The 11150-nt window shown below is 52.7% G+C and overlaps 1 protein-coding gene across 1 annotated transcript; it reads left to right on the top strand.

Annotated features, from left to right (window-relative positions):
- Window positions 1-1248: 1248 nt before the first annotated feature.
- Window positions 1249-6319, top strand: CCDC182 (coiled-coil domain containing 182). Its single transcript, XM_042256805.2, has one exon. The coding sequence runs from the start codon at window positions 5551-5553 to the stop codon at window positions 6010-6012; it is 462 nt and encodes a 153-aa protein (XP_042112739.1). The 5' UTR covers window positions 1249-5550; the 3' UTR covers window positions 6013-6319.
- Window positions 6320-11150: the final 4831 nt, after the last annotated feature.

Raw genomic sequence — 11150 nt, 5'->3', positions numbered from 1 at the left:
CAGGTCCACGCCCACCAGGATGTTTTCCATATTTTAATTAAAGTGCCGCCCCGGGCTGGCAGGGCCTCTGACGGCTGGCTCTAGTCCGAGCAGCAGGGCGGCAGTGGCGTGAGACACGGAGTCCGGCACGTGCTCTGGTATGGCTCCCACCCCTGGGGGCGGCGCCCCTCGGGTTCCAAGAGGGGAGGTGAACTCAGCAGGCAGTGGGCAGGTGGCCGGCGCACCCAGGGGTGGCCAGGGCAAGGCTCGGGGATTGGGGGAGAGTCTGGGGAGGAAAGCACTGGGGACAGCTATCGCGGACCAGCTGGCTGGTGGGCTGTGGCGGGCGGATCCTTGCACACAGCCCCGTGGACACACTCCTTATCAGTATCAAATTATGACAAATGGCGACGGGTAAAAGTTGCTGGGTGGCAGCTGCCGCCTCTCAGAGAGGAGCAGGTATTTTTAGCACTGCGCCTTGGGGCTCTAGCTCTGGGTTAATTAATCATGGTGAGCAGCACTGAGTCTGGTTCCTGATCTTGGTCCCATCCCCATCCCAGCCTTGTCCCCACTGCCCAGACTGGAATACCAGCCGCAAGGTAGCAGTCACGCACAGCTAGAGGAGCCCTTGACAGCCTCCCAGGGCCCTGGGGACACCTTCCCGTGTCTGCCCATGGCTGGGGCCCTGTAGGACTGTGCCCAGGCCCAGCGGTCCCCACCCCTGGAAACCCTAACACATGCTGCTCCAGAGCCCCTGCCACACCGGTCACATCTGATCCTCAGGGCTGGGGCCTGTATCTCGCAGGGTTAATACCCCGCTTTGTCCTCCCATTTTTCTGAGATGCTGCCGAAATAGACCAGGAGCAGGGAAACCCAACGCTGGCCCAGGGAGGCCTTGCCAGGAGATGTCAGAGTCCCTTCCTCTTGATGCTGTGAAGGGGACCAATAGATTTGCCCTCTTACTTTCCAGGGGTTTATGGAAAGAAGTTCTGAAGCAAGCACAGGTCTGTACTGGAAAGCTTCTAGGAGAAGAGCACTCAGAGCATGTGACATTGAGTCGGCCCTGCTGAGGGCTCCCCGAAGGTTCAGGGGCTCCCGGGCCTGGGGTCTTCTGCTGACAGAGTGAGCATTTGCTCCCGACCTCCGCTGAGGCTCACGTGGAAACACAGGCCTCCCCACCAGCTCTGTGTGCCGAGAGATGAACTGAGACCTCATGAAAAAGCACCAGGGATGTTGAACAACTGCTATCCTTTCTTAACCATTACGACTTTTCTTTCACAGCACTGGTTATGACTTCTACCATCCCCTGTGGGAGACAAAGAGGCGGAGCATCAAAGTCAGAGAGAGAGACAGACAAACAGAAGAACCCTCAAGCCAGAAGACAGACACATATTTCCTGTCACTGAGTCAAGCAACATTTATTGAGAACGTGCCGTGTGCCTGACCTGCACACACCCCCCCTAATCAATGCACCAGGAGACCACAGGCTGTTACGTCGTCTCCCCAGGCCCCCATCTGGGTCTTGTTGTTCAGTTGCTTGACTCTGTGACCCCACGCACAGCAGCATGCCAGGTTTCCTTGTCCTTCACTCTCTCCTGGAGCTTGCTCAAACTCATGTCCATTGAGTCGGTGATGCCAGCCAGCCATCTCACCCTCTGTAGTCCCCTTCTCCTCCTGCCTTCAATCTTTCCCAGCACCACTCCTCGCATCAGGTGGCCAAAGTACTTCAGCTTCAGCATCAGTCCTTCAGGGTTGATTTCCTTTAGGATGGACTGGTTGGATCTCCTTGCAGTCCAAGGGATTCTCAAGAGTCTTCTCCAGCTGGAGATCAAACCAGTCCCTCCTAAAGGAAATCAACCCTGAATTTTGTTGGAAGAACTGATGCTGAAGCTGAAGCTCCAGTATTTTGGCCACCTGATGCAAACAGCCGACTCATTAGAAAACACCCTTATGCTGGGAAAGATTGAAGGTGGGAGGAGAAGAGGGTGACCGAGGGTGAGACGGTTGGATAGCATCACCGACTCACTGGACATGAGTTTGGGTAAACTCCGGCAGTTGGTGATGGACAGGGAGGCCTGGCGTGCTGCAGTCCACGGGGGCACAGAGTCAGAGAACGACTGAGCAACCAGCACCACAGTCTGAAGGCATCAGTTCTTCGGTGCTCAGCCTTTTTTATTGTCCAGCTTTCACATACATACATGACTACTGGAAAACCATAGCTTTGACTAGACAGACCTTTGTAGACAAAGTAGTGTCTCTGCTTTTCAGTAATGTCTCTGGGTCTTAGGTAGCAAATAAGAGAGGTGCTGTTTCCGCTCAGGCCAGTAGGTGTCATCATGTCAGAGGGAAAATGAGGGGAGCTGCAGGATTTGCTGGACCTCTGAGCAGAAATCCTGTTTCATCCCATTTCTGAGCGCCACTGCGTGCAGCTGCACCAGGCAGGGCACACAGGGTGAGAAATGTACAGCCTCTGTCCTCCTGGGATTTACTGCTCCATCAGGGGTCTGGAGGGACAAGGTCACAGAATGAGGGGGGAGTCTGTAACAGGCTGGGAAAGTTTAAAGGAAGGACCGTGTGGATCTTAGCGCAGTAGAGAATTCACATTACATCAGAGGGAATAGGTTCAGAGAGGAGGGCTGCCTGACCTATGGTCATACAGCAATTCCAGACTCCAGATCCCCTGGCTCCTAGAGCAGGGCTCTTTCTTCTATACATTGTGTATCAGTAACTGGTGCTGCCCGATCTTGAGACTCAAAATTCCACCTTCGGTTAGCCATGAACCTCCCTACCAAATGCTGCCTCCGATACCTACTGCCAGACTCTCTCGATGGATCCATCTTCCTCCTGGAGAGGGCCCATGCCCTCCTCACAGGTCCTGTGGTACAGGAGTTGTCTCACTCACACACACTCATGAAGGATCCCTGCGCGCATCTCTTTCAAGAGACATCATGCTGGTAGCTTGAACCAGTCTCGTCAGCAACAGCTATAAATTAGAAATCAGCAACAGCTATAAATTAGAGTTTTTTGTTTTGTTTTTTTCCTCCCAGAGAGCACCGCACCCCACCCCCATCCTCACCTGCACACCACTGAATTAGTATCCCCACTTTATAGATGAGGAAACTGAGGCCCAGGGAGATGAGGCAATGCACAAAGATAGGCAGCTTACTGTGGGTGGCGGAGCTGAGACCCCCAACCCAGTATGATGCTGGAGCATGCAGAGATGGTAGCGCCAATAGGGCTCAGAGTCACCTGGACATGGAGGGGTGCGGGTTTCTCAAGCGGGCACTGATGAGGGGGCTGCCCTGGGCTGGTCTCATCAACCTGATGGCATCACTGGAACAGGAACGATTTTGGGTGAAACTATCTTAGTCCACCTTTGGGTGGGTTGAATTTGAAGCAGGCTGTTGGAAAGGAGAGGCCAGATGAGAAGTCTGGGCGAGACTGAGGTCTGCAAGGCGGCGGGCTCTTCTTGACCAAACCAGTTTCCTTCTCACAGCCGACAGGTCAGAAGTGGGAGGTTCACCCGTCTGTATGTTCCTCCTCATCTCTGTCTGCATTCAGGCAGGATCTGGCAGGGCAGGGAGAGAGGGACCACGCTCCCTGGCCCCCCAAGCATTCCCTGGCCCACGCGCACCGTGAGCACACAAGGGACTTGCTGAATGAATGAATGAGAGACCAATTTTATCCTGAATCAGCTCTGCTGAGGACCACCCATCAAGACCTGAGTATACCCCTAAGATTATCGAGAATTCTGACATCATTATAGGAGTGTGGATTTGGAATCAGAAAATATTTTTCTAGAGATGATCATATTAAGTGAAGTAGATCGGAGGACAGGTATCATATGACATCGCTTCTATGTGGAATTTAAGGACTTCCCTCAGACGGTAAAGAATCTACCTGCAATGCAGGAGACTCAGATTTGATCCCTGGGTTGGGAAGATCCCCTGGAGAAGGGAATGGCAACCCACTCCAGCATTCTTGCCTGGAGAATTCTATGGACAGAGGAGCCTGGCGGCTTACAGCCCATGAGGTCACAAAGAGTGGGACACGACTGAGTGACTCACACACACACACACACAAGTGGAATCTGAAAAAGGATACAAATGACCTTATTTACAGAACAGTAAGGAAAGTTAGGACCAACCTAGACAGCATATTCAAGAGCAGAGACATTACTTTGCCGACTAAGGTCCATCTAGTCAAGGCTATGGGTTTTCCAGTGATCATGTATGGATGTGAGAGTTGGACTGTGAAGAAAGCTGAGTGCTGAAGAATTGATGCTTTTGAACTGTGGTGTTGGAAAAGACTCTTGAGTGTCCCTTGGACTGCAAGGAGATCCAACCAGTCCATCCTGAAGGAGATCAGTCCTGGGATTTCTTTGGAAGGAATGATGCTAAAGCTGAAACTCCAGTACTTTGGCCACCTCATGCAAAGAGTTGACTCATTGGAAAAGACTCTGATGCTGGGAGAAGAAGGGGACGACAGAGGATGAGATGGCTGGATGGCATCATCGACTCGATGGACGTGAGTCTGAATGAACTCCGGGAGTTGGTGATGGACAGGGAGGCCTGGCGTGCTGCGATTCATGGGGTTGCAAAGAGTCGGACACGACTGAGCGACTGAACTGAACTGAATAGAATCACAGACATAGAAAACAAACTTATGGTCAACAAACTTATGGTCAGCACAGGCGACGGTGGGGAGAGAGGAGATAAATTAAGAGCTTGGGATTAACACATACACACTATACATATACACATATACACTATAATATAGTCGTGCCCGACTTTGCGACCCCAGGGACTGCAGCCCACCAGGCTCCTCCATCCATGGGATTTTCCAGGCAAGAGTACTGGAGTGGGGTGCCACTGCCTTCTCCGAATATATAACCTAGGAAACAATAAGGACCTACTGTAGAGCACAAGGAACCATAGTCAAGATCTCATAACAACCTATAACGGAGAAGAATCTGAAACGAATATGGATAGCTGAATCACTTTGCTGCACACCTGAAACTAACATCATATAAAATAATTGTACTTCAATTAAGAAAATTACTTTTTAAAAAAATTTTAGCATTTTAGGGCTAGAAGTGAGATTAAGTATCATCTCTTACAATGTCCTTGCTTCCCTAGTGAAGCCCAGAGACCCTTATGAGACCACCCAGGTCCCTTGCTGTGTAGGAGACTACTCCGCCTGGCCTTGCTCCAGTCAGCTTACTTTACGGCCCCGGGCCTCCGCGTGTCCCAGGACAAGACAAGGAGAGATGGAGCTCCAGTTCCGGAAGGGCAATGAGTCGATGAGAATCAGTATCTCCGGGGGCACACTAAACACTTCTTGGGCAGATGAGCAAAGCCCAGGGTAACCAAGCCAGGAAGCTACAGTATGCAAATGAGTGGATTGCGGCATTCCCCCTGATTGGCTAGAGGGGTCCTGATGTCACAATAGGTGGGGTATCTCCATTCCAAAGGATTGTGTCTCCTGCCAAAAAAAAACAGGGAAAAAAAAAAAATTCACTGACTTGGCTAGACCCTAGCTCCCTCTCTTTGTCCGGACGGAGGCGGCACTATGGAGCCCCTCTATCAGTCAGGTTCCATTCTTATGAAGGTGAACACTTTACAAGGGAAGAAGATGGTGGAGAGCGGCCTCCAGTCTGGGGACTTCTCGCTGCCCTCATCGTGGTCCTCCAGCCTCCTGCCGCCGGCCGACCTAGAGATCCTGCAGCAGAAGGTGGCCGGGATGCAGCGAGAGCTGGAGGACTTCAAGAAGGAGGCGCTCAGGGCCATCCGCTACCTGGAAGACGCCTTCTGCGAGATGAACGGGGCCCTGGTGCAGCAGGAGGAGCAGGCGGCCCGCGTGAAGCAGCGGCTGCGGGAGGAGGAGGACCGTGGCGTCGTGCGGAACAAGGTCCTCACCTTCCTGCTGCCCCGGGAGAAGCAGCTCCGGGAGCACTGCAAGCGGCTGGAGTTCCTGCTGCTGGGCCGGGGCCGCGACCCCCCGAGCATCCCCAGGAAGATCCAGGCCAACTGAGGCTCGTCCGTGACGAGCCGCCGAGCAGCCCGGTGGAAGAGGCGTTTAGCTAGAAGGACGCATCCCGAGTCCTGGTCCGTTTGCTCCCCTCCCCTCCCCCCTCTCTGCGGCATTCCCTCTGCCTGAATAACACCTTGCTGAGAGGCGAAAAGACCCGTTATGTTCTTTCGGTGAAGCTCTGTCTATCCAGCAGCACCCAAGAATGAGGCGCCCCAACCCTAAGTCTTTGGAAGACACCTGTAACTTCCCCGCCTTGACGGTTTTCCTCTTTGTAATGGTGCTATTGCTCAAATGTATAACATGTTTTTTTGACCTTCTTAAACTGATTGTGTCGAACAGATGTAGCTTCTTTTAATGACTGCAGGCTCCATGGCCTGTTACTTCATGCATGGTCTGCCGAGAGGGGTCAGGCGTCCGCCCGAGCACTAAGTGGCCTCAGGCTGCTCCTGCCGTTCTTATCCTCGCCCAGCCGGCTTTCCCACCTGCTTTCACAGTCAGACTGTCCTGTGTCCCTTTGCTGCCTTCGCCCACCTCTGCTTCCTCTCCGTTTGGTCTGCAGCTGGGCCTGCAGGATCCACAAAGGGAATTAGTACTCTTGCCTGGAAAATCCCATGGATGGAGGAGCCTGGTGGGCTGCCGTCTATGGGGTCGCAAAGAGGCGGACACGACTGAAGTGACTTGGCAGCTTAACAGCAAGCTGGAATCAGATGAGCTTAGCACGTGGATGAGGCAACACCTAGAAGGCGGGGCCAGAAAGCCCTGAAGCTGAGTTTCACGTCTGACCCATGGAGCTGGCGTTGCTACGAAGCCCCGCTGTTCTTCAGGTGATATACCCTGAAACACAGCATCCCACTTGCTCTGATAGCAGTGGAGGTGCTAGCTGCTCAGTCGTGTCCGACTCTTTGCGACCCCATGCACTGTAGCCCACTGAACTCCTCTGTCTGTGGGATTCTCCAGGCAAGAGTGCTGGAGTGGGTTGCTATTCCCTTCTCCAGAGAGTCTTCCCGACCCAGGGACTGAATCTGGGTGTCTCACATTGTAGGCAGATTCTTTCCCATCTGAGCAACAGGGAAGTACATACTCCTGTAGGCCCCGTTAGAAGCAAGTGCTGTGGCCCTAATTGTGCAGGGTGGGAAGCTGACCCCAGGAAGGTAAGTCCTTCCCCCAAGGGCTCCGGCCTTGAAAGTTCAAGGTCACCTGGGCTCATCTGCTGTCCTGCTGCACCCTCCCCCCGCCCAGGGAATCGGATCAGGCATCATGGACTTGTTCTTCTGGAGGGCTGAGACTGTCACGTCGGTGCTCTTCGTGTCACTGTGACTTTTATTTTCAATAAGGCTGTTTCATTCAGCCCTATTTTCTCTCTGGTCCCCCCAAACTCGGCCATGTGGAGGGATTCTCCCCTAAAGAGCGGAGGGAGTGCCTGACAGCCGGGTCAGCCCTTGAGCAGAGTGGGCCTGTCCTCCCAGCTCAAAACCTGCAGCCCGGGCCGTGCCCACTGACAGCCCAGCTCAGCTCCCTCCTCCCGCCCTTCTTCCATAGAATCTCTCCCAACAAGGTTGGAAGGCCTGCAACCCCCAGGCTGGTCTTCAGGAAAGGACGCCAGGCCTGATCCATTCTTCATGGTGACATCACCTATCAACCATGGACCCTTCTGAAGGGCTGTAACCCTTTCTCTAACTTTAGTTTCTACTTTGGGAGGTGTCCCTGAAGTGGTAACAATAATGTTAAAACCAGTAAGATTACTGCATGTACTGCTAATTTGTAGTTACCGAGAATATGACATAGTCAGGGTGCCAGGCTTGTCCCTCTGAAGGTGGGTACTCGTATAACCTTCACCTTAGGATTTTGAGAAAACCAAAGCTCAGAGAGGCTCAGTAACTTGCTCAAGGTCACACAGCTGATGATTGATAGAATTAAAATTTGAACCGAGGAATGTCTAATGCCGGAGGCTGTGCTTTTCACCACTGTGTATTATTTTTGGAGGCTAAATGCTTCTTGAATGGGTAAAATATGAGTGTACTGAAACTGGTGAGGCGAGAAGGATTGAAAGTTTTTGGCAGTGGGGCGTGGGGGGTTCCTGTGCCCTTCAGCCTTGTAGGGGATGCAGGTGTGTGCGTGTGTGTGTTTACAAATGTATTTGAGAAGGAGAGCTTGACTGGAAAACCATAAGAAGAGAGTTAACAATCAGCTGCCCTGTGCAGAGGAAAGTGGATCTAATGTAACTCCTGTGGAAAAGGGTCTGAGGCTTCCGCACGTGCAGCTTGTAATCAGCCTGCTCAGAAATGACGGTGATCACAGGAATCCTAAGACGTGGCGAGGTGCTGCTCATGACTGGTGCCCACCAGACCACACCTGGAAGGGTCTGTGCTTAGTTCTGGCCCAGTGTTCCAGAGGGTCTCTGACAGCCTGGAGTGCCCCCTTGCGAGATCCTGAGGAGTGGGCGTGACCGAAGGACCTGGGGACCTTGGCTGACGAGGTTCTCGGGGACACCTGGTCACGCCCTTCCAAACACAGGAAGGCCTGACTGTATCTGGGCTTGAGGGTCTGTGAAATGTCACCTCTGTCTCTGCCTCCATTAGGAACCAGTTGACGGGTAGACCCAGGAGCCAGGCAAATGGAGATCACTTTTATTGCTGATAAGGCTGTTCAAGAAGGTGGTTTACATATGTGAAATAGATCGCCAGTCCAGGTTCGATGCATGAGGCAGGGCGATCAGGGCCGGTGCACTGGGGCGACACTGAGGGATAAGGTGGGAGAGGGGCTCAGGATGGGGGACACATGTACACCCATGGCTGATTCATGTCAAGGTATGGCAAAAACCACTACAATACTGTAAAGTAATTAGCCTCCAGTTAAAATAAATTAATCAATTTTTTTTAAAAAAAGAACGCGGTTTAGACCCTGTGAGCCAGGTGAGCTGGCTGAGACCTTAGCCCTGAACCTGATGCGGTCTCCAGGCACAGGTATATGCAGCTGTGGACATCTTCCTATTGCTATAAACCGGACAGTGTGGCTTCTCTATGGAGGAGTGACTCAAGAGAGGAAGGGGAGAGCTGTGCTGGAGCTGACCTTTCTCCCAAACCCTCCAACTCGGAACATTACTTCGCGGTCCTGGGAGAGGTGTGGGTGAAGGGAAGAGAGCCAAGAACACTGCTGGCGGGGACCTCCCTCCGTAGCAAAAGAGGAGTGGGAAATACGCGAGCCCCTCCTAGCAGCAAGAGGGGTAGCCTGAAGCCATATAGTTCCATAGGCTAGCACCAGAGACAGCAGGTGGATAACACTGGGTGGGGGCTTCCCTGGCGGTCCCGTGGCTAAGACTCTACACTCCCAGTGCGGGGGGACTGGGTTCCATCCCTGTCAGGGAATTAGATCCCACATGTTGCGATGAGGACTGAAGATCCCCTGTGCTGCAACTAAGACCAGTAAAGGAAATAAATCTATATTAAAAATATAATAACATCGAGTGCTTCCTATGTGTCCATGCAGTAAAGAGCTGACCCAGCAGGTATGAGATGTTCAAACCTTGCATGTTTCAAAGCACGATCTGGCCCCCTGATTGGTTCCTGGGAGATAACCTCTAAGCCCTTGTAATACTCTGCCTGATAAAAATGTCTTTGTTTACCTGGGCCCTTGGGTCACACCAGATCGTTTATGCTAACAATATGATTTATGTTGGGGACCCTGGGCCAAGCTGTATCAGTCTGACCTCTGAAGAGGCTAGAAACTAAGTAACTAAGGTCAGCCATGGAGGAGTTCTCCATGCCTAGAGATAAACACCCATAAAACCCTGGACCACGAGACTCAGGTGAGCGTCCCTGGTTGACAGTACTTCATGCCTGTCATCACACATCACTGCTGGGGAAGTTAACTACTGTCTGTACAACTCCACAGGAAGAGGATAACTGGAAGCTTGTGCCTGATCTCTTCTGGACTCTCCCCTGTGCTCCTTTGACCTTTGCTGATCTTAATCTGCATCCTTCAGGTCTAATAAACCATGCTGCTGCTGCTGCTGCTGCTGAGTCTCTTCAGTCGTGTCTCACTCTGCGACACCATGGACTGCAGCCCGCCAGGCTGCTCTGTCCATGGGATTCTCCAGGCAAGAGTACTGGAGTGGGTTGCCATGCCCTCCTCCAGGGGATCTTCCCAGCCTGGGTCTCCTGCGTTGCAGGAAGATTCTTTACCACTGAGCCAGCAGGGAAGCCCGTAATAAACCACAGTTGTGTGCAAAACAGGTTTTCTTAGCCTGTGAGTAGTTCTAGTGGCTCACCAAAGCTTAGGACAGTCTTGGGAACCTATGCTGCCATGTCAGATGCACTTGACATTTCATCCGTATTATCCTCACAATAACCTTGTGAGCTAGGCCCTCTTATCCCTGTGATGTTCTCACATGCCCTGTGAACAGAGGCGTGGAGAAGTGAAGTAACTTTCCTAGGAGGACACAGCAAGATGCCCCATTCCCTCTCCTGACCACCCCGCTCCCCCAAGGGTCCAGAGATTGGAGGGAAGGACTGGAAGGTCCTGTGGGGGGGGGGCCCATAGTCTTCTGGTTCTAAGGAGGCGAGTCATCCTGGAGTAATGAGCAGGAGGAGGTGCCAGAGGAAGAGACAGGAAGTTGGCGGGTTTCCTGTCTGGGAGAGCTCAAGTGCAGATAGGCCAGGTGAGTGAGACCGCTGGGACACCTAGGGTGACTGACTAGTCCTGGTTTAACTGGGCCTGTCTCCATTAGAGAACTGAGAGTCCCATATGCCAGGAGCCCTCTCAGCTTCTGGGCTAACAGGGATGAGTTTGTCACCTGGCATTAGACCTAAGCCACCTTGGGGTGATCCAGGTGAGGCTGTGGGTGGGGTGAGTCACAGCAGGCCAGGGCAGGAACAAGCCCTGATCGTCTCTGCCAGGTGAGTGCATCTTTGCTCCCATTTTTAACCAGAGGCAGCAGGAGGAGCTTATCCTTGACTTCAGTTCTCCTTCTGGCTCTCGGGTCCCTGCCTACCCCCTCCAGCTGGCAAGGAGATCTGAGAGCAAGGTCTTTTCGGAAGAGCTTTTGTGATCCTTGTGTAGACAATTGGGATACTCAATAAGGGCGCACCTCCCAGCTGAGACCCTAGTCCTGGAGGACAGAGGACTTCATGGTAGAATCA

This window comes from Ovis aries, chromosome 11 (genome assembly GCF_016772045.2).
Source record: "Ovis aries strain OAR_USU_Benz2616 breed Rambouillet chromosome 11, ARS-UI_Ramb_v3.0, whole genome shotgun sequence".
NCBI classification, from domain to species: domain Eukaryota; kingdom Metazoa; phylum Chordata; class Mammalia; order Artiodactyla; family Bovidae; genus Ovis; species Ovis aries.
This window is presented reverse-complemented; position numbering and strand designations above follow the sequence as displayed.

Excerpts from the sequence above, each read along its gene's own strand:
- CCDC182 (XM_042256805.2), top strand. The coding sequence starts at position 5,551 with ATGGAGCCCCTCTATCAGTCAGGTTCCATTCTTATGAAGGTGAACACT.